This window comes from Phocoena phocoena, chromosome 20, assembly GCF_963924675.1.
Source record: "Phocoena phocoena chromosome 20, mPhoPho1.1, whole genome shotgun sequence".
In the NCBI taxonomy this organism is placed as follows: Eukaryota; Metazoa; Chordata; class Mammalia; order Artiodactyla; family Phocoenidae; genus Phocoena; species Phocoena phocoena.
In genome coordinates, this window is record NC_089238.1 from 11,074,496 (window position 1) to 11,097,785 (window position 23,290).

At 44.3% G+C, this 23,290-nt stretch overlaps 1 protein-coding gene across 1 annotated transcript; it reads right to left on the reverse strand.

Annotated features, from left to right (window-relative positions):
• Window positions 1-20,842: 20,842 nt before the first annotated feature.
• Window positions 20,843-23,063, reverse strand: TEX101 (testis expressed 101). Its single transcript, XM_065898308.1, has 5 exons — window positions 23,000-23,063; window positions 22,731-22,874; window positions 22,402-22,587; window positions 21,224-21,352; window positions 20,843-21,063 (listed from the first exon to the last, which is right to left on the reverse strand). Exons 1-5 carry the CDS (start codon window positions 23,061-23,063, stop codon window positions 20,843-20,845), a joined length of 744 nt encoding a protein of 247 aa, XP_065754380.1.
• Window positions 23,064-23,290: the final 227 nt, after the last annotated feature.

The window sequence follows — 23,290 nt, forward strand, 5'->3', positions numbered from 1 at the left end:
TGTATGGAATTTTTTTTTTGGCACCCAGCTTGTGGGATCTTAGTTCCCCAATCAGGGCTTGAACTCGGGCTGTGAACCTAAAACTGCTCTGAAAAAAATAGTCTATTAAAATTTTTAAGGGGAAAAGTAGCAAAAGATTTAGAATTTTTGAGGACTTGATGAGTTCTCAGAGGGTGAATAGAGTTTTGATTGGAATGACCAATCGTCGTTTATGAGATGAGCACATGTGGGCACCATACACCTCCTGATTTTATGTAGTGGGCAATGATGCCTGCCCTCCCAGGCCTGAGATGGGGGTTGAGGTGGGAAACATCCCTCACACATTAATAATAGAGAAGAAACACCTTGAGAATGTAAAGGTTTGTGCTTTTAAAATTTGTTAAAATGTGTTGTACATTGTTACTGAACTTGGAATTGGGTCTGCTCACCCAATGCACAGCAAAGCCAATGTACTGACGCCAGGTTGTGGTGAAGGAAAGTACAGTGTTTATTTGCAGGGCACCAAGCAAGGAGAATGGGCAGCTAGTGCTCAAAAGACCTGAACTCCCTGATGGCTTTCAGGCAAGGTTTGATTTGTTTTTTTTTTTTTTAATTTTTAAATTTTTTATTTTATTGAAGTATAGTTGATTTACAATGTTATGTTAATTTCTTCTGTACAGCAAAGTGACTCAGTTATACATACATACATATATATAATATTATATATTCTTTTCCATTATGGTTTGTCACAGAATACTGAATATAGTTCCCTTTGCTATACAGTAGGACCCTGTTGTTTATCCATCCTATATATAATAGTTTGCATCTGCTAATCCCAACTCCTAATCCATCCCTTCCCAAACCCCCTCCCCCTTAGCAACCAGCAGTCTGTTCTTTTTTTTTTTTTTTTTTTTTAATTTATTTATTTATTGCGGTACGTGGGCCTCTCACTGTTGTGGCCTCTCCCGTTGCGGAGCACAGGCTCCAGACGCACAGGCTCAGCAGCCATGGCTCACGGGCCTAGCTGCTCCACGGCATGTGGGATCTTCCCGGACCGGGGCACGAACCCGTGTCCCCTGCATCGGCAGGCAGACTCTCAACCACTGCGCCACTAGGGAAGCCCCCAGAAGTCTGTTCTTTATATCTGTGAGTCTGTTCCTGTTTCCTAGATATGTTGATTTGTATCTTATTTTAGATTCCACATATAAGGGATATCATATGGTATTCGTCTTTCTCTTTCTGACTTCACTTAGTACAATAATCTCTAGGTCCATCCACGTTGCTGCAGATGGCATTATTTCATTCTTTTTAATGGCTGAGTAGTATTCCATTGTATATATATATACCACATCTTCTTTATCCATTCAACTTTTTTTTTTTTTTTTTGCGGTACACGGGCCTCTCACTGTTGTGGCCTCTCCCGTTGCGGAGCACAGGCTCCGGACGCACAGGCTCAGCGGCCATGGCTCAGGGGCCTAGCCGCTCCGCAGCATGTGGGATCTTCCCGGACCGGGGCACGAACCCGCGTCCCCTGCATCGGCAGGCGGACTCTCAACCACTGCGCCACCAGGGAAGCCCTATCCATTCAACTTTGATGGACATTTAGGTTGTTTCCATGTCTTGGCTATTGTAAGTAGTGCTGCTATAAACATAACGGGTGCATGTATCTTTTCAAATTATAGTTTCTTCTGGGTATATGCCCAGGAGTGGGATTGCTGGGTCATATGGCAACTCTATTTTTAGTTTTTTAAGGAACCTCCATACTGTTTTCCATAGTGGCTGCAACAATTTACTTTCCCACCAACAGTGTAAAAGAGTTCCCTTCTCTCCACACCCTCTCTAGCATTTGTTATTTGTAGACTTCCTAATCATAGCCATTCTGACTGGCGTGAGGTGGTACCTCATTGTAGTTTTGATTAGACAAGGGTTTTTAAAGGCAACTTTAGGGATGTGGGTTGCAGGGTACCTGATCAGCTGGTGGACATTCTTCTGATTCGTTGGTAGTGAGGTAACAGGATGTTTGGGGCATCAACATCATCAACCTTCTGGGCTCAGTTAGTCTGGGGTCCATGTGCTTGTAGTTAGCAGTTTCCATCTGGTGAAAGTCTGGTTTCTGTAAAAAACCAGTAATATGCATCAGACATTGTTATCTATGTCCTTTAGCGGGGAACTAAAACTCCTGTGACTCTGCTATATGGCTGACCTATTGTTTAAATTGTTACCAAGTTCCTGGCCCAACAGTTTTTCTTTGTTACTACATGTTCACATTTTCCTAATCATTAACTCTTTTTCTTTTTTTTTTTTGCGGTACGCGGGCCTCTCACTGTTGTGGCCTCTCCCGTTGTGGAGCACAGGCTCCGGACACGCAGGCTCGGCGGCCGTGGCTCACGGGCCCAGCCGCCCCGTGGCATGTGGGATCTTCCCGGACCTTGGCACAAACCCATGTCCCCTGCACTGGCACGCAGACTCTCAACCACTGCGCCACCGGGGAAGCCCCAAGATGCTATTTTTTAAAAAACAATTCTACTGCTAAAAAGCAAGAACAACAACAAAAACTAGCTCAGCTACTTTACTGCGTGACCTTGGGCAAGTTATATCAACTCTCTGAGGCTTCATTTCCTTTTGTATAAAAAAGTTAATAAATAATATCTTGCTCAGAGGATTGCAGTGGGAATGAAAAGTTGAGTATTAAATGGATAATGCCTGTAAAGCTCTTGGCATATTCCTGGCTCATTGTAAGTGTTCTGTAAATGTTAGCTGTTATTGCTGTCACTTTTAGTTCTGTGAGTCAGTGACACCAAATTAAAAGTTCCCCCAGCTGATGGAGGAAAAACTGAATCACGTTCTCTCGCGCTCCTGATTTTGTGTGATGTTTGTGTTTAATCTGTTGACGGAATTGCTAGATTTTCTAATTCTGAGCCCACGTTTCTTTCCCTAGAAAAATTCAACTTGGATATGGTATAGTCATCTTTTAATATACTGTGGCATTCTCCTTTTCCTGATGATGTAGTTAGTTATGCAGAAAATCCAGTAGACAGTTTTTGTTTTTAAAGGGAGGTGGAATGAGAGAATTTGTGAAGGTGGCTTTTCTCCCTCTTGGAAACAAAAGAAAGTGAACTTCCTCCAGCTCTTTTGTCTGAATCTGGGTATTTCTCTGCATTTTGTTTCTTGGTTTATTGCTTTTCTCTACATCAAAGGCTTCTCACTAATTTAACAGAATTAGATATCCCGAAATGCCTATTGCTTCCTTCTCTGCACATTCTCTTTTGTGTCGCTTTGTTTCATTCTTTTATTGGCTAATATTTCTTGATTTCAAGAGCGTGTCTTTACCTTTAATCTGGTTAGACTTCTCTGCAGAAGAAATCATCTTTGAAGTGTCTCTTTTCTTTCCCTCGCTTAGGGTCGCTGTCCTGTGACTTGAAGGTCCAAATTCGCTCCCCCCCACCCTTCCCAAGCCTGTTTGATCACAGGTCAAGTAAATACCACTGGAGAAGAAAGGATTTATTTATTGAGCACCTTGTGAGCGTGTAGAATCCCCACCAATATCTTGCAAGGGGAGTTGGCTGCTCCCATTTACAGAAGGGAAAACTGAGGCTCATAAAGGATAATTTGGGGGGGTGCAGGATTGAGTTTGGAACAGATATTCTTACAATTACATCACATTATCTCTTTAGTGGTTGGCATCTCCATGGCTTGAATCCATCCTGAAGGGTAGCATAGTATAGATTTAGGATTTGGAGTCTGATCTTCATTTTCACCTTCAGTAGCTCTTACATCCTGGGAAATTTATTTCACTTTTTCTGAACTTTTGCTCTCTTATATGTAAAATGGTGCTATTTTTAGTCCTTCCACTAAAACTTGGTGAGACTCCATTAGGTGATTCAGTGTAGAGTTCTCACCACAGTGTTGGGTACATAGTTAATATTACAGCTCTTCTCTCTCTCCCGTTTCCTTCCTCTTCCCCCTCCCTCTCCCCTTCCTCTTTCCCCTTTTCTCCATCTCCCCACTTTCCTTGCTCTCACCCTCCTCTTTCCTTTCCATCTCCTCTCCCTTCTCTCCTTCCATCACCCGTCACCTCCTCTTCTCCTTTTATTCCTCATCACTAACCCCCTTTTCACTTTTTTTAAAATTAATTTATTTTTGGCTGAGTTGAGTCTTTGTTGCTGCGCGCGGGCTTTCTCTAGTTGCGGTGAGCGGGAACTACTCTTCGTTGCGGTGCGCGGGCTTCTCACTGCGGTGGCTTCTCTTGCTGCAGAGCACAGGCTCTAGGCATGCGGGCTTCAGTAATTGAGGCTCACGAGCTCTAGAGCGCAGGCTCAGTAGTTGTGGCGCACAGGCTTAGTTGCTCCGCGCATGTGGCATCTTCCCGGACCAGGGCTCGAACCCGTGTCCGCTGCATTGGCAGGCAGATTCTTAACCGCTGTGCCACCAGGGAAGCCCCTTTTCACTTCTTTTATTTTGTGAGGCTGCTAGTTTCCTTGAATAGGAGAAATAGTTAATAGGTGCATTCCTGGAAGGATTAGGTGTGGTTGGTGTTGAGTAGAAAGGAGTAACGGTGGTGCAAGGGAGAGAATATGATCAGCTGAAACAGATCCAACGTCCAATGAAAGTATCAGTGACAGAGTTGACTCAAGTTAAGGCAAGCAGCAAGGATATCTATTTCTTGTGTTAGGATAGGGGTAATAATTAACGAACAAGCATGGTATTTCCTTGAAGATAAGAATGTGTCAGGTCCCATGCATTTGCCAAGGGAAAATGGCAAAAAGGAAACAGGGATAACGCTATAGAATTAGCTTTCCAGTTTTGCATATTATCTATAACTTTTTACTCCTATAATGAGAGGACTAATGTGGAAATCCCACAGTACACACAGTGAACTTGGATCATTCAGGTTTTTTTAAATTAATTAATTAAAAATTTTTTGGCTGCGTTGGTCTTCGTTGCGGTGCGCTGGCTTCTCATTGCTTGGCTTCTCTTGTTGCGGGGCATGGGCTCTAAGCACCTGGGCTTCAGTAGTTGTGGCGCACGGGCTTAGTTGCTCTGCGACATGTGGGATCTTCCCGGACCAGGGATGGAGCCCGTGTACCCTGCATTGGCAGGCGGATTCTTCACCACTGCACCACCAGGGAAATCCCGATCATTCCGTTTTGAAACTCACATCAACCCATAATATTTGCGTTGTCACACTAAAACATTTCTACTGTATTCTCCTCCTAAAAAAAAAATCAAACACTGAAATTCCACTAACCTGAGATCCCCAATGAATCTTTTCCTAGAATCTTTGAGTGTTAAAAATAGCCTCTTGTGGAATTCCCTGGTGTGGTCCAGTGGTTAAGACACCGTACTTTCACTGTGGAGGCCCAGGTTCAATTCCTGGTCAGGGAACTAAGATCCCACAAGGTGTGTTCTGTGGCCAAAGAAAATGAAAACAAAAACAAACAAAACAAAGAAACACCACCTCTTGCTTTCTGTGAAAGCCTGGACTCACTGAGAAATTTATGCCAGGCCTGAGAGATAGAAATAGATGTAGAGAGAGATAGAGATGAAGGTGGGGTGTGTGGTGGGGGGAGAAAGAAAAAGGAGAGCTCAGGTGGTTTTTTTCTTTCTTTTTTTAGTGTGGGGTGTGGGAACAGAAACAGTGAGAGTCATGGCAGATACCCAGTGTTAGGAGGAGGATGGAGGTCTGCAGGTTGCCAGAGAAGTGGACCGTTGATTCTATCCCTTACAGTTCAGTAGTACCCGTAGGATCATCAGGGAAATAGCCATACTGTTCTGATCATCTTCTATTCAGCCCACCTGAAACGGTATGAGAGGACCAAATAAACAACACCCAACACTGCACAGTTGAGAATGATAGCAGTATATAAGCCACATATATTCACAGCCTGGGGGAAGAGGACATTGCACACCGCACAGGGCCACCCAGGGGTTGCACTTAGGTGCAGAGTGAATAGGCAGGGGCTGTAGGAAGCAGGCTTTGTAGTAATGAGGAGGAGGCGTGACCTGGTTCTCTTAGTTTGATGGAAAAATCCAGTCGTGAAAATTCATGAGGTTGATGCAGGGGGGGTAATATGCATATAGATTAATCCCTGGGAGGTGTCTAGGACTTTGTGATTAGTATCAAGAACATTCAATCTCTAGAAGAGAAGAACTCATTGTCCTGCCGACTGAATGATAGTCCAGGCCGTGGGACACAGTGTAAGCACCGAAGAAACTTCCTTTTATTCTTGTTTTTTAAAAGAGCTTTACCGGGGCTTCCCTGGTGGCGCAGTGGTTGAGAGCCCGCCTGCCGTTGCAGGGGACACGGGTTCGTGCCCCGGTCCGGGAAGATCCCACATGCCGCGGAGCGGCTGGGCCCGTGAGCCATGACCGCTGAGCCTGCGCGTCCGGAGCCTGTGCTCCACAACGGGAGAGGCCACAACAGTGACAGGCCCGCGTATCGCAAAAAAAAAAAAAAAAAAAAAAAAAAGAGCTTTACCGAAGTATCATTTGCGTACTGCTCAAAAATCCACCTGTTTGGTGTATACAGAGCATTGCAGAAAGAAATTAAGAAGCCCTAAATCAATGGAAAGGCATTCCATGTTCATGGATGAGGAGACAACATTGTTAAGATGACAATACTCCCCAAGTTGATCTTGTTATTATTTCTGCTGCTTTCTCTCTTCTTCTGGTAGTTCCGTGTTTGTACGTTGCTAAACCTGATAGTGTCCCACAGGTCCCTGATGCCCCGTTGAATTTTCTTCATTCTTTTTCTTTCTTTTCTTCAGATTGGTTAAAACTCTACTGATCTAGCACCGAGTTCATTGATTCTTTTGCTGGCTCAGATCTGCTGTTGGGCCCCTCTAGTGAGTTTTTTAAATTTTTGTTATTATACTTTCAAACTCCAGAATTTCCATTTGGTCCTTGTGAAAAAAACAATTTCTAACTCTCTCTTGGTATTCTCTATCTGATGGATCAATATCATCAAACTTTCTTTTAAATCTATGGCATGGCTTGTTTTTAGTTCTTTGAACATATTCATAATACACTCTTTGGAGTCTTTGTCTGGTAAGTCTACCATCTAAACCTCTGAAAGACAGTTTCTACTGACTGCTTTTTTTCCTGTGTAAAGTACCCTTTTCTGTTTCTTGGCATATCTCGTAACTTTTTGTTGAAATTGGACATTTTATTTTTAACTTTTAAAAATATTGAGGTATAGTTGATGTACAATATTATATGAGTTTCACGTATACAACATAGTGATTTACAATTTTTAAAAGTTATACTTCATTCATAGTTATTATAAACTAGTGGCTATATTCCCTGTGTATACATAGTAGTTTGTGCCTCTTAATCCTCTGACCCTGTTTTGTCCTTCCCTCTCCCCACTGGTAACACTAATTTGTTCTCTGTATCTGTGAATCTGCTTCTTCTTTGTGATATTCAGTAGTGTGCTTTATTTTTTATTTTTAAAATTATTTATTTATTTATTTTGGCTGTGGTAAATAAATAAATTTATTTATTTTGGCATCATGTGGGATCTTAGTTCCCTGACCAGGGATCGAACCCCTGCCCCCTGCAGTGGAAGTGCCAAGTCCCAACCACTGGACTGCCAGGGAATTCCCTCTTAGCTCACTTATTTTTTTAAAGGTAATGGGGACTCCTGGGATGGTGGAGTTGTTAATATATTTTAATATGTTTTGTTTATTTGGTTGCGCCGGCTCTTAGTTGCGGCAGCCAGGCTCCTCAGTTGCAGCATGCATGTGCGATCTAGTTACCTGAGCAGGGATCAAACCGGGGCCTCCTGCATTGGTAGCATGGAATCTTAACCACTGTGCCAGCAGGGAAGTCCCTTAGCTCACTTTTAAATTGGGTTATTTGTCATTTTATTATTGAGGTGTCAAAGTGCTTTATATATTCTAGATACAAGTTCCTTATCTGACACCTGACCTGCAAATACTTTTCTCCCATTCTGGCAGTTTTCATTTTCTGAAAATTAAAGTATAAATTTTGATAAGGTCCAATCTGTAAACAGCTTCTTTTGTCATTTGTCCTTTTAGTGTTATAAATAAGAACTAATTTCTTAACCCAAGGTCTTAAAGATTTACTCGTATTTTCTTCTAAGAATTTTATAATATCAGCTCTTAAAATTAAGTGTATGACCCATTTTGACTTAACTTTTGCATATGGTGTGAAATGAGGTATCCAACTTCTTTATTTTGCATGCAGATATGCTTGTTTCAGCACCATTTGTTGCAAAGATTATTCTTGCCCCATTGAACTATCTTAACATGTTGTTGAAGATCAACTGCAAATGTGAAGGATTAGTTCTGGACTTTCAATTAGAGTTCAGTGACCTAAAAAATAAATAATAATTATAAGGTTCATTTTTTTCTTTTTTTAAATTGGAGTATTGTTGCTTTACAATGTTGTATTAGTTTCTGCTGTACAGCAAAGTGAATCAGCCATATGTATACATATATCCCCTCTTTTTTAGATTTCCTTCCCATTTAGGTCACCACAGATCATTGAGTAGAGTTCCCTGTGCTATACAGTAGGTTCTCATTAGTTACTTATTTTATACATAGTAGTGTATATATGTCAATCCCAATCCCCCAGTTCATCTAAGGTTCATTTTTTTTCTATAAATTATTTTCCATTTTTTCTTTGTCATAGCAGGTGATATTGAATATGTCGGTTATTTAGCATGTATTGTCTGAAATGTGCTAATTTTTTTGTTTGTTTTTGGTAGAAGCATCTCTAGAGATTGGTTTTAAATCTTTTTCTGCCGATGCTTTAGTAAAAGGCTAAAGATTTATACAGTCTGAGAACCTGCCATTTCTCCCACTTCCTCCTCCATTTCTCTGCCAATGCTTTAGACTTTTCAGCATTCTTCAACTAGGAATGCATGTGTGCGTGCATTGTGCAGGCGTGTGTGTGTGTGTGTGTGTGTGTGTAATCTTGCCCTTTTTCAGTTGTGTAAATTCAGTGCCATGAACAAGTATGTGGGGACTTCCCTGGTGGCTCAGTGGTTAAGAATCTGCCTGCCAACACAGGGGACACGGGTTCGAGCCCTGGTCCGGGAAGATCCCACATGCTGCGGAGCAACTAAGCCCGTGTGCCACAACTACTGAGCCTGTGCTCTAAAGGCGGCGAGCCACAGCTACTGAGCCTGCGCTCTAGAGCCCATGAGCCACAACTACTGAGCCCACGTGCCTAGAGCCCGTGCTCGGCAACAAGAGAAGCCACCGCAATGAGAAATCCACGCACCACAACGAAGAGCCAACACAGCCATAAATAAACTAATTAATTAATTAATTAAAAAAAAAAACCAAGTATGTGAAGGCTTTGGGATTACATTTCCCCCCAGGGTAATATTTCCTTATAATCTGTTCAGAGAGTCAAAAATGAAAACTTCTTTGGAACCACGAGAGACGATTTTCTGGTCCCCATTAACTGCATAGCCCTTACAGTGTCCTGGTTTCCTTTTATTTATTTATTTTTATTAAATTTTTTTAATTAAAAAAAATTTAATTTAAATATTGATTTTTAGGTCCTGGTTTCAAGTGAGGCTCTGCGTTACTGGCTTTAAATCACAGGGGACAAATATTGTACCTCCTCCCTGCACGGTGATTAAAAGTCTGTGTATCTCTTCCCCAGATGGTGACTGAAAGTCCATCACCAGGTCCCATGGATTTATTAGATAGGCACTGGGTGTTTCTGACCAGGATAAAATTTAGTGATGAGTCTTTGAGGCACTTCATTATTTCTGACACCTGTGAATTTAACCTTCTTTGAATGAGGCCCAGTTAGTGAGGGAAATGATATTCTTCTAAAATTCCTGTTTGTTTTAAAAAGGAGAGTAGTCCTTTAGAAAAATGCCAAGGATGTGTTGGATTCCGTACTTAGGACTGAGGCCAGGGCAAACGCAGTCCATCCTGTCCTCCCCAAATTACAGTCCCCCAGGGAAGATGGACAGTTTAATTGTAAGTAAAGAAAGGATGAACTGGAAAGACACGATCGGGACTCCTTATACTGGGGAGTCAGAGAATAGCTCCAGGAAGAAATAAAATCTCAGCTAAGTCGGGACGAGACAAATCTTTTATGACAAGGACCAGCCCTCTATACCCTCTGGGACCCTCCTCCCACCCTCACCTCAAGTCCCACCACCGAGGCTTCAGCTGTCAATCAAGCCCCCAGGAGGACAATTGTGATGTGTACTTTTTAAAAAAAATTTTTTAACATCTTTGTTAGTGTGATGTGTATTGATGTTCCATCAGGACCCCGAGGAAGGGAAGGGAAGACAAGAACATCCTGACTGATTAACCTGAGCACGCTGAGACCCTCCCATTTGATACATAGGTTTCTTTGTAGGGGGAAAAAAAAAAAGACCACACCTGCAGAGAAAGTGGTTTATCGATTGGATCCCCACACAGCGGGAACACGGTGGAGATGCAGGGAAAGGATTTCACCTCTGTCACTCAGAGCATCGCCTTCACGCTTGAGATTTCTTGATTTTCTTCACTGAGGTTTCAGAGGCTTGATTGCATCCATGGCCACGGGTGGATGCGCTGGACAGTAATAGAACACAGTCTTGGGGTCAGCGTTAATGAGTCTGTTTTTCCAGTCAGTCCCGTGGAGAGCAAAGGTCTGTTTCTCCTTTGCTCTCTGCTCTTCCCATGTCGACTCCTGCTGTCTCATGCCTGCTCCAAAGACTGTGCTGTCCTCTCTCTGCCCCTCTCTCACCTTCTCTTGCCACTAATCCTTCCCAGATCCTCTTCCTTGCATTTCTCGTCCTGCAAACTCTCTTGCTTCTTCCCTCTCAGACTCTCCTCTCTCCATCTTTTGCCTTTTGCCTTTGTCGCTTCCTCTCTTTACATCTTTTCTCCCCTCTCTCCTCTTCTTCCTCTGTGCCTCACTCTTCCTCCTGTACATTTCTACCTCATCGTATCTCTCCACCTGCCACATCCTTCCTTCTCACTGTGGCACCTGACCCCACCTCTTTATCCAGCTCTGTCTCTTCCCATCCTCCCCGGACGCTCTTACCTTTTTTATTGCTAGCAATACCTCCAAGCTCTGTCCTGGTCAAAGTTTGGAGAGAGTGAGCACCAACGCCTCCAAAAAATACTCCCAGGGGCTTCCCTGGTGGCGCAGTGGTTGAGAGTCCACCTGCTGATGCAGAGGACACGGGTTCGTGCCCCGGTCCGGGAAGATCCCACATGCCGCGGAGCGGCTGGGCCCGTGAGCCATGGCCGCTGAGCCTGCGCGTCCGGAGCCTGTGCTCCGCAGCGGGAGAGGCCACAACAGTGAGAGGCCCGCGTACCGCAAAAAAGAAAAAAAAACTACACCCAAGACAGTTAAATCTCCTGTATTCCATATCCCACTATTTTCTGGTTGTACCAAAACCAACCAAACAAGCAAACAAAAAACAACTAGCAAATGATTGTATGCTTTTAAAAAATTACACTTAACAAATGGGATGAGGTAGGATTCCTCTTTCTTTTTTTGGCTGCGTTGAGTCTTTGTTGCTGCGTGCGGGCTTTTCTCTGGTTGCAGCGTGCGCGGGCGGGAGTTACCGGTGCGCGGGCTTCTCATTGCTGTGGCTTCTCTTGTTGCAGAGCTCGGGCTCTAGGCACACGGGCTTCAGTAGTTGTGGCGCACAGGTTTAGTTACTCTGCAAGAGGGACCAGGGCTCGAACCCGTGTTCCCCGCATTGGCAGGCGGATTCTTAACCCCCTGCGCCACCAGGGAAGCCCGGAATTCCTCTTTCTTAAAAATGTTTCTAGAGCTACTAACAACTTGCATTTACAAAGGAGTTGAAAAAAGTATTCCTCTGGAATGTACAAGAAGGGAAACAGGGAGCACTGATAAGGCATGGTATATGATATTAATCAGACTTCTTTTTCTCCTTCTTCATCAGAGCCTGGATTCTCCTTGTTTTTAGTTTCTCCACTTTCTGCAGGTAACTCTTTAGTTTCTTGGTTAGGTACTTCAGCCTGTTTTCTCGCTGTTCCCCTTTTCCCTTTTGTTTGCACTTTTTTTTTTTCCTGCCACCTTTTTGATTTCCTTTCCACTTTTGCAGCACCAGGTTTAGCAGACCACCCCTCTCATCTCCTCCTGGGATCCTCCTTCATAGTCTTGGGCATCATGGCTGTGGGGAGGGTGTGTGCCCCGTGCCTACCGGAAGGGCACGCTGAGGTCCTTCCCAAGATGGGCTGCCTGGCCGCTGTGCTTCTCCCACCACCCAAGCTGCTGGGACCCTTGGCCAAGTAGGGTGGTGGGAGAACCAGATGGAACTGCATTGGACTTGTTATTTATTTTATTTTTTTGCTTTGCTGAGCAGCTTGTGGGATCTTAGTTCCCTGACCAGGGATCAAACTCATGCCCCCTGCAGCAGAAGTGTGGAGTCCTAACCACTAACCGCCGGGGAAGTCCCTGTTACTGATTTTTAATGTAATTCCATCGTGGTATGAGAACATAACTTCTATGACCTGAATCCTGCCACATTTACTGTGACTAAAGTTTTGGTCCAGAATATGGCCTATCTTGATAAATGTTCCATGTATACTTGAAAAGAATTTGTATTCTGCTCTTGTAGAGTGCAATGTTCTATACATGTCAATTATGCCAAATTGGTTGATAGTGTTATCCAGTTCTATTATATACTTGCTGATCTTCTCTCTGCTTGTTCTCTGAGTTACTGAGAGAAGGGAATTGAAATCCTGAACTATAATTGAGGACTTACGTTTCACTCTGCAATTCCTTCCGGTTTTGTTTCGTAGATTTGAAATTCTATTATTGAGGGCATCCATGTTTAATAGTTGTATCCACTTAATGAACTGACTTGTTTTTCATATGAGATGATCTTTATTCTTGATAGTGTTTTTTTTTTTTTTTTTTTTTTTTTTTTTTTTGCGGTACGCGGGCCTCTCACTGTTGTGGCCTCTCTCGTTGCGGAGCACAGGCTCCGGACCTGCAGGCTCAGCGGCCATGGCCTTGGCGCTCCGCGGCATGTGGGATCTTCCCGGACTGGGGCACGAACCTGTGTCCCCTGCATCGGCAGGCGGACTCTCAACCACTGCGCCACCAGGGAAGCCCTTGATAGTGTTCTTTGATGTGAATTACACTTTGTCTTATGTTAAAATAGACATTCTAACTTTTCTTTGAACTACTAGCATGGACATGGTGAGTTTTACTTGTTTGGTGCTGGATCTTTTTTGTCTACCTATACGTATTATTGAGTTTTGTTATCAAATTCAGTTTAGCTCTTTGGAAACAGTTGGATCCTTTCGGTCTTGCTCAGGAACTACTGCCCTTTGTTGCTTGATGTCAGGTGTCTTGAAAACAATGTATTTTGTCTAGTTTTTGTTTGTTTCATGTAGGAGGATAAATTTAGTCCCTGTTACTCCACTTGGAGCAGAAGTGGAAGTGTATCATTTTATTTTTAACCTATCTGTATCATTGTGTTTGCAATGATTATCTTGTAGACACCGTATAGTTGGTTCATGTTTTAATTTTTTATTTTTAAAAAATATTTATTTATTTATGTATGTATTTTGGCTGCTCCAGGTCTTAGTTGTGGCACTCAGGATCTTTAGTTATGGCATACAAATTTCTCAGTTGTGGCATGCGGCCTCCTCAGTTGCCCGACCAGGGATTGACCCCGGGCCCCCTGCACTGGGAACGTGGAGTCTTACCCACAGGACCACCAGGGAAGTCCCTATTTTTAATCTCTTCGATGATTAGTCTTTAACAATTTAATAATTGGTCTTCCATGGTGTTTTTAGCATTGTTCTAGGGAGTGTAATACTCATACTTAACTCTTCACTGTCTACTTAGAATCAATATTTTGCCACTTCAAGTGAAATGTAGAAACTTTATGATTGTATAGATTCCTTTACCCTCTTCCTTTATGTTATAGTTGTTAATGGAAGAGGCATTTAATTGAGATTTCACGGTTGGTACAGTATTTCAATGGCATTGTGACAACAAGGAGGGAGACAGAAAGAAAAAGTCATTAGAGGTGAGATGGTTAAGGGTGGAGACCCAGTTACTGGGTAATAAGAGAAAGGATGGAGAGGAGGCAGTGACAAGGGTGAAGTTATCAACTGAGGACAGGACTTTTTACAGGGACTGGTTGATGCTGACAACAAGGAAGGGTACCATGTGATAGAGTCTGATTCTGAAGGCATAAAATCAAAACAGTTGGGAGTAATATTGGACTAGGACCAGAGACTCAGCTTCCTCGTGCTAAAAACACATATTGAAGGCTTCACCGGTGATGCAGTGGTTAAGAATACTCCTGCCAATGCAGGGAACACGGGTCCGAACCCTGGTCCAGGAAGATCCTACATGCCGCGGAGCAACTAAGCCCGTGCACCACAACTACTGAGCCTGCGCTCTAGAGCCCGCAAGCCACAACTACTGAGCCTGTGAGCCACAACTGCTGAAGCCTACGTGCCTAAGAGCCCGTGCTCCGCAACAAGAGAAGCCACCGCAGTGAGAAGCCCTCGCGCCGCAACGAAGAGTAGCCCCCGCTTGCTGCAACTAGAGAAAGCCTGCACACAATGAAGACCCAATGCTGCCAAAAATAAATAAAAATAAATAAATTTATTTTTAAAAACCACACATATTGAGATTTTGATTTTGGCTTAGGATGTGGGAGAACATGGACGACCTTAACTTCTGCAATAACACCAAGAAATATCTGGACATTATAAAATGTCACACATTGGAAAATTAAAGAGAAATGGAAAGGGAATTCCCTAGCGGTCCAGTGATTAGGACTCTGCACTTCCACTGCAGAGGGCACGATTTCAATCCCTGGTCAGGGAACTAAGATCCCACAAGCCTCAGGGTGTGGCAAAACAAACAAATGGGGCTTCCCTGGCGGTGCAGTGGTTGAGAGTCCGCCTGCCGATGCAGGGGACACAGGTTCGTGCCCCGGTCCGGGAAGATCCCACATGCCGCGGAGCGGCTGGGCCCGTGAGCCATGGCCGCTGGGCCTGTGCGTCCAGAGCCTGTGCCGCGCAGTGGGAGAGGCCACAACAGTGAGAGTACCACAAAAAACAAACAAATGAACAGACAAACCCCCCAAAAACAGAGAAATGGAAATGGATACAAGAAAGCCCCTCTGGTTACCATAGAAGGGAGCCCTTCATAGGTGACTGGCAAGCCATGGCAGCTTCCTGAGGCAAATCCTGGGTCAGGGAGTTGGGAGGCGGAGGAGAATATCTGTCAAAGACAGAGAGATTTTACTGTGTCCACAGGAAGCCAGTTGATTTATTGGTGACAGCAGGAACAGATGGGATGGATTGGAGTCTGGCAGACCACCAAACACAAAATTAGTTTTCTCAATATAATAATTCTCTCCTCCATCTCTACTCCAATTTTATCAAGAAAAGGTAATTTAAGGTAATACTGAAAAACAGAAAAAGTGTTATCAGTTTGTGCTTTTTTTTTTACAGCTTCATTGAGGTATAATTGACATATAGTACACTGCATTTTTTTTTGCGGTATGCGGGCCTATCACTGTTGTGGCCTCTCCCATTGCGGAGCACAGGCTCCGGACGCACAGGCTTAGCGTCCATGGCTCACAGGCCCAGCCGCTCCACGGCATGTGGGATCTTCCCGGACCGGGGCACGAAACTGTGTCCCCTGCATCGGCAGGCGGACTCTCAACCACTGCGCCACCAGGGAAGCCCTGCACATATTTAAAGGGTACAATTTGATGATTTTTGACATATGTGAACACCCCAGAAACCTCACCATTACCATAGTCAAGATAATGAATGTATCCATCACTCCAAAAGTTTCTTTGTTCTCCTTTGTAATCTATTCCCCCCTCTTTCTCCATTCTAGATAACCACAGATCTGCTTTCTGTCACTGTAGATTTCACTTTCGTTCTCTGAAGTTTAATATAAGTACAGTCGTGCAGTGTGGACTCCTTTTTGTCTAACTTCTTTCATTCAGGATAATTATTTTAAGATTCATCCACGTGGCTGTATGCATCATAGTTCATTCCTTTTTTTACTGAGTAGTTTTCCATCATAAAGGTATGTCATAATTTATTTTTACACTGTTGATGGGCATTTGAGTTGTTTCCAGTTTTTGGCTATTATAAATAAAGCTGTTATGAACATTTGTATAAAAATCTTTGTATGGACATATACTTTTGTTTCTTTTGGGTAGTACCTGGGAAAGGAATGGCAGAATCCTATGGCAAGTGTATGTTTTATTTTTAAGAAATTTCCTAAGACTGGGAACAAAGCAAAGTGTCCACTCTCACTACTTTTATTCATTGTACTAGAAGTCCCAACCACTATAATAAGAAAAGAAAAGAAAGAAAAGGTCGACATGCTGGAAAAAAAAAAAAAAAAACTGTCCCTATTTGCACATGACATGATTGTCTACTTAGAAAATCTCATGGAGCCCACAAAAAAGCTCCTAGAACTAATAAATGAGTTTAGCCAGATTCAACACACAAAAATCAATTGCCCTTATTTTCTATGCCAGCAATGAAAAACTGAAATTTAAAAGTACCATTTACAATAGCCCCGTAAAGGTGAAATACGTATGACTCTAACAACATATGTTCAGGACCTGTATCCTGAAAACTGCAAAACTAGAATTCTCATCCATTGCTAGTGGGAATAAAAAAATGATACAAGCGCTCTGGAAAACAGTTTCTCAGTTTCTCGTAAAGTTAAACACACTCTCGCCATATGACCCAGCAATCCTACTCCTAAGTATTTACCCGAGAGAAATACAATTTTATGTTTACATAAAAACGTGTACCCAAATGTTTACAGCAAACACTCGTACGCAAGTGTTTACTTTATAACTGCCCCAAACTAGAAACAACCCAGACCTCTTCAATGAGTTAATGGATAAACAAACAGTGGTATGTCCATACAATGTAATAATATTTCTCAATTAAAAGGAACAAGCTGTTGATATACACAACACGGATGAATCTCAGAGCCATCATGCTGCGTGAAAGTAGTTGGTTTCGAAATGTTCCATTCTGTATGAGTCCATTTCTATGACTTTTTTGAAAAGACAAATCTGTAGTGATGAGAGAACAGATCAGTGGTTGTCAAGGACTTGGATGAGGGGGATGTGATTACAAAGGAGTAGAACAAGAGAGCTTTTGAGATGAAGAAACTGTTCTGTATTCTGACTGTAGCATTGTTCAGTTAATTAATTAATTAATTTTTTTGGCCATGCCAAAATTGTTTTTGGCCACACGTGGCTTGCAGGATCTCAGTTCCTCGACCAGGGATTGAACCTGGGCCACGGCACTGAAGGCCCTGAATCCTAACCACTAGGCCACCAGGGAACTCCATGCCTTGTTTAATTTATACAAGTGATATTTCACTGCAAAGGAAGTTTCTTACTTTTTAAAAAAACGTAATGCAGGGCTTCCCTGATGGCGCAGTGGTTAAGAATCTGCCTGCCAATGCAGGGGACGCAGATTCAAGCCCTGGTCCGGGAAGATCCCACGAGCCGCGGAGCAGCTAAGCCTGTGTGCCACAACTACTGAGCCCATGTGCCACAACTACTGAAGCCCACGCGCCTAGAGCCCGTGCTTCACAACAAGAGAAGCCACTGCAATGAGAAGCCCACGTACCGCAATGAAGAATAGCCCCTGCTCGCCGCAACTAGAGAAAGCCCGCGTGCAGCAACGAAGACCCAACGCAGCCAAAATAAATAAATAAACAAAACACCCCAAAAAACTCATCTCCCACTCTGACATCGCTGCCCCAAACGAGGATGTGCCCACCTGGCCACTATAACATCATTGACAAAAGAGAGGAATTTTCAGATTCTTCCTTTGTGCAGTGCCCATCCTTCTTAGACTTCTACCTCTTTTCTTGTCTACTCTCTAGAACTTACTTTTTTTTTCACGTCAGCACCAAGTTTCAGGTAGTTGGCTACAGTTGATGGTGGTTAGTTTTGTTGTTGGAAAGGGGTGTGTGTGCATGTGTAGTGGACTTTGGTTCACTTCAATAAGCAGAAGACCCATAACCTCAAGTTGCCAGTCACATCTTATGGGTGCTGTTAAGTTGTAAAGCTGTTGGAAATAATGCCTGTCCCTGAAGTGCTGCTACCTTGACAGGGGAGATTATACGTTGTGTGGGAAACTGTAAGATATTGAAGCAAGGCTGGCAGATGTGCTGGGGCTATGCTGAGGGAGATCAGTGGGTGCCAGAGAAGTCAGAAAAGGTCTGCTGGAGTTGGCAGTGAGATGTCTACTGGAGCCCTCTGGGGTGGGTAGGTGGGAAGAGGAAACGGAATTTCAGAGAGGAAAGGACGTGAACACAGGCAGCCCTGGAGGGAGCAATGAATATCACGTGTGTTGATGGAGGCTAAATCCGGGTGGGTGAAGCACACGTACGGCAGGGTGATATGACGCTATTACTGTTACCTCCCCACGCCTCCATTCTTTGTACTAATTCTCTTGTCCCTTCTCCTCCAGTCAGTCAGTAGGCCTTTTACCCTAGAAATGCAAAGAGCCAGAAGTACCTTCATGTTCAGCCCTGAAATTTCAGAGTAGGCTATGTAAATTGAAGTTGATGTAATTCCAAAGGCCCAACTTTTGACTTGTTAGACTTAGAATTTTTAAGTTTCAGTCTAAGAACGAAGGCTTTATGGCATGGTTGTTTTGTTTGTCGTGGGATCTCAGTTCCCCGACCAGGGATTGAACCCCAGCCCTGGGCCCTCGGCATTGAGAGTGCAGAGTCCCAATCCCTGGACCGCCAGGGAATTCCTATGGCCTGATTGTTGGAAAAAGAAAAAGTAGGTTTGAGAAGAATGTGTGATAGTGGTCTGTGTATGGTGGGTGATAAATTGTAGGGTCTAGGCCGCATCTCGTTCTCAAGTACCTTGGGAGAAAGCAAGTCTCTACGAAATTATCTTTTCTCCAGATCTTCAGGAATTTCATCACCTATATGGGATTCCTAGGCTGCTTTAGATTCCTGAAGGACCTCGGTGGGATCTGAGAGCAGTTGGAAGAGGCCCCGAAGTCGCTAAGAGGGATGGCAGAGCTTACAGGGCCTGCGCGGAGCCCGTGAATCCCCAGACAGGGTTGAAGATTTCCCCGTGGAAGCCAGCAGGAATGGAAGCTGAGAACCCAGGCGTCAGTGAGAACCTGGACATGAGCAGCATGACAGGTGAAAACTAGACAGTCACCTCCTGCCCACCAGCACTATAGCAAAGCCCTGGGTGAGGAGAGTGGAAAGGAAAACAGGCCCTGAATTGACTGAACTTAGGTCTGAAATGACTGAGAAAACCCTGGCGTGACTGAGTTTACTCAGACTGGTTACCCCACTAGGTAGAATGGGGGACTGTTATAAACAAAATCATCATAAAAAATAATATATTTAAAAACAAAATTGTCATAAAAAGAAATGATATATTTAAATAGTTTATATTATATATTTAAAAATTAAGAAGGTCGGCACACGTGAGTTTGTGGACTGAGAAATTTGTACGTGCTGCATAAAGCTCTTTGGCAGATGATAGATATAATTTTAAAAATACCAAAACAATTCACAGGCCAAATTTTTAAAAGTTATGGCTCTCCTCCATTTACTCAGGAATGTCTTCTGCAACTGTCTTCAGTGCCATTAAGAAGCCAGTGTCCTATGGGAAACAGCTACTTGGCTTTTTCGGTTCGTTTTTTGTTTTTGATTTTGTGTTTTACCTCAAATGGTATTTACCAGTCAAGGCTCTGAATGCTTGTAATTTCCCAAATTTATATGTCCCCTCATTAAGTTAAAGTTTTATTTGTTGGTGTTTCCGCTCCCTCTTTAGAGAGATTCACCAAACTGACACAATGGAGAACTGGATGCCTGGGAACAAAGATAACGTAGTAGCTGGAGTGGGCCTTTAACTCAAAGAGTTAGTAAGAACTAGAGAACTTTCTAGAAAGAACTTGGCTGGACTATACTATGATCAGACTCCCCTGTCCTTTGTGGGAGGGGTCAACAGTTTGTATTAAAAGTCTCTCCTCCCACTCCCAGTGCAGTTTATTGTATGTCAGTTAAGCCTCAATAAGGCTGTTTTTTAAAAAAATGAGAAAAAGTCTGTTCCCCTTTACTCTACCTTTGCTCTATACAGCTCCTATATCACTGGAGTATTTTACAATAACATAGACTTCACGTATTCTTGAATAATAAGTTGAATAAATAAGCATAAGAATGTGAAAAAAGAATCTCCCCACCCAATAGTTTTCACCAACATTCATCAGACCCTACTGAACCCCAGGTCCCTCCTAAGTTCCTTCTGTCCACTGAGGAGGCATTACGTAGTCAGCAGAGAGGGGAAGGAATGATGTAAAGTGGGCAAGGGACAAACAGGATAGAGGGAGATGGGGCCACTATAATTGAAGAATTTAGAGTCTGATTTTTCTCATTCTGCCACACCTCCCAGGGAAATATTAGAACCCCAAGGCAGGTGACGTTGGCCCTACAATTGGGTTGGGAGCGTTCTGGAGGAGGACAACATTAGCCTCTTGTCCAGCTAGCAAGACAAGGAAACCTATTAGAGTGAAAGGAAAACCAGACTTTAGGTCAAAACATCAGAGTTCTGGTCCTGGCTCTGCCCATAGCTACGTAAGTGTGAGAAATTCATTAAAGTTTTCGAGATCTTTGATTCCCTTTCTGCAAAATGTGTAGGTTGGAGGAGGTGAATTTCAAGGGCCCTTTTAGCTCAATAATGCCACTTCTAGTTCTGAGGCATACACACATCACGGCAGAAACTTTATTAGAAATGTCAGATGCATCCACTGGGACTGTTCTTCAGGCTTCCACCTGCCCCTCAGCTTGCGGATGACCACTCAGAAGAGATGTCCCGTGACCCGGGACCCGAAGCACCTACTCAATGGACAAGCGCTTGCAGCGACAGCGGCAGCAGTAGCTCTAACCTCCAGACTGAAGTGTGAAGCCATGTGGCCCCACTTTCAACCTTTCGGGGAGAGACAGACCTGAGTGGACACGTTTCCTTCACCCACAGGGGCCCTATTGTAAAGATCCCAGACATCAGCCTGCAGCCATCTGCGGATGTACAGCCTTTGATCTCCAAAGGTGCGCTGAGGTCTCCTGTGGAACAAGGAGGGATGGGGAGACACATAGATGTTTTAGGAAATCAGAGGGGAGTCCACGCCTCCCTCATTCCTGGAACCCTGAGTGTCAGAACCTCTTGTGTTACACTCAGATGTCTGGTTTTCCAGCCTCTGAAACCATCAGATGTTCAGTTTACCTCCAGTGACCTGAAGTTTTCCTTGATAGCATTGATTTGTATCGTTGGGGCAGGAAAGGGAAGGAGCATTCAAACAGGACCCCAAAGCCAGACAGGTTGGGCAGCGGAGGTCTGTTGACCCTCTGGGAGCTGAAGGGGGAGAGAGAGGGACAATTAATGGCGTGTCCGCCCCTGAGTTGCCTCCCCTTGCTGCCTTCTCTTCCTCCAGTCTTTCCTGCTGATGCCTCTCTACTCAAGGACTGTTACTACCACCTCCCCACCCCTCTCCAACTGATTTCTGTGCTGTCAGAACCCCATCCAACATGACTTCCAAACTCTGTGCTTAGGTGTGGAGATACAGATATGAAAAGGACACACAGTTCCTGCCAGCTAGGATCACTGCCTTGAAGGAAACAGACATGTAAGTAATTACCATACAATTCAGTAGGCATTGTGTCCAAGGTCTAGTGGCAAAGAAATGGAGGACCACCTAAGTACCTAAAATAATTTTGGTGAGGTATTTTCCCAGAGCCGACGCCTGAGTGGAGACGGAGGAAGAACAGAGGTTAGCTATGTGAAAATGGGGGAGGGGGAGGAGGGAGGGGAGCAAGGGAAACAGTGAGGACCAAGGGCTGGAGGTGTGAGCCGGCTTGGTGGATTGGAGAATTGTGAGAAGTTGTGTTGATACTCCGCTGGTAGGCACAGGTGGGACTGGACTGTTTTTTGTAGCCAGCATCCATTCTGAGTGGTCAGTACCATCTCCACTGTTAAATATTTTGAATCCTAGCCCCAGGTAGAATACAGTAAATGAGAGAAGGAAGAGAAGGAAATGAGCTGAAAAGATAGGCGGGGCCAGATTTCTATAGGCCTTGAGGACCAGCGGGGGAACTGGGCTGTGGTCACGCGGCAAAGGGGGAAGCGATGCTTGTTAGATGGGTGATGCCACCACGCTGCTCAGACACCTCCACTGACATTGCTTAATAGACCCCAAACCCCATTTACACTCCAGACTTCACCGATGTCCCTCTGCTCGGAGCAGTGTTTCCAGACCTCAAGGTAACAATTTAGAAAAAGAAAGACAAGCCAAAGGTCTGAGGTCCTTTTGTGTATGGCGCTCTTGGACCTAAGCAGAGGAAGCCCCGTTGTTTCAGGGCTGTATGGAGTTTCTCTCAGCACCCATCTCTCCCCTCTCAGGGTACCGTCAATCTCTTCTGTCCTCCATAACTCGTGTAAGTCCTCTTTGTTGTTGCAAAAGGAGTCCTCACAGTAGTTACTGTAGGAGACTGCGACTAGGCCAGGGGCTGGCGTGTGCTGGATAAACGTTATTGCCGGTGCCCCGTCTGAGGTGCAGCCCTTAGTGGCCAAAATTGCTGTCCTGGTCCCTTCTGTGAGACAAGAGGGAAGGAAAGTGGATGGGGGGCAGCGCCTGATGTTTGGCCTGGGGAAGGGGGAACCGCATTAACATGGCCATAATCACCTTCCCCCCTGCCCCTGCCCCACCAGCCCAACGGCCTCTTTCTCATTTTACCAGCCTTAATCATCAGCATGGTTTCCTGGCACAATGCCCCATTGTCACAAGTCTCAGCTTTGTCTGTGGTCCAGTTAAATGTCTCTACTGGATCCGCTTCTAAGCCCACGAATGTACTCTTTTGACAACGCAAGTTTTGTGCCACTGGGGAGAAAATGAGATAAAGATAAGCACATGCCCTTCTCTGCGGGGCCCCAAACCACTCCTTTTTCACCAGAAATCCATCCTCCGTGACCCGGCCGCTCTCCCCCCACATCCCCAATACATACAGATCAAGGTCGGGGCTCCTAGGAGAAAGAGGAACAGTAAAACCTGGAAACGACAGGCTCCCATGGCTTCTCTTAGAGACGTTTGGAAGAACCGATCAGGATCTGTGATTTGATGGAGAAGCTGCTTTTCAACCACATGGAACGAGATTAAATCTAAGTTCTGGCAACAGAGTTTACGGGTATATAAAACGATGATCTCGGGCTTCCCTGGTGGCGCAGTGGTTGAGAGTCCGCCTGCCAATGCAGGGGACACGGGTTCGTGCCCCGGTCCGGGAGGATCCCACGTGCCAC

Bases quoted from the DNA above. Each gene is read 5' to 3' on its own strand.
- TEX101 (XM_065898308.1), bottom strand. From the start codon at position 23,063: ATGGGAGCCTGTCGTTTCCAGGTTTTACTGTTCCTCTTTCTCCTAGGA. The intron at 22,588-22,730 runs GTAAAATGAGAA...CTTGTCTCACAG, and splicing joins CATGCTGATGATTAAGGCTG to AAGGGACCAGGACAGCAATT. The intron at 21,353-22,401 runs GTACCCTGAGAG...CTCCCCCTTCAG, and splicing joins GAGGACAGAAGAGATTGACG to CTCCCAGAGGGTCAACAGAC.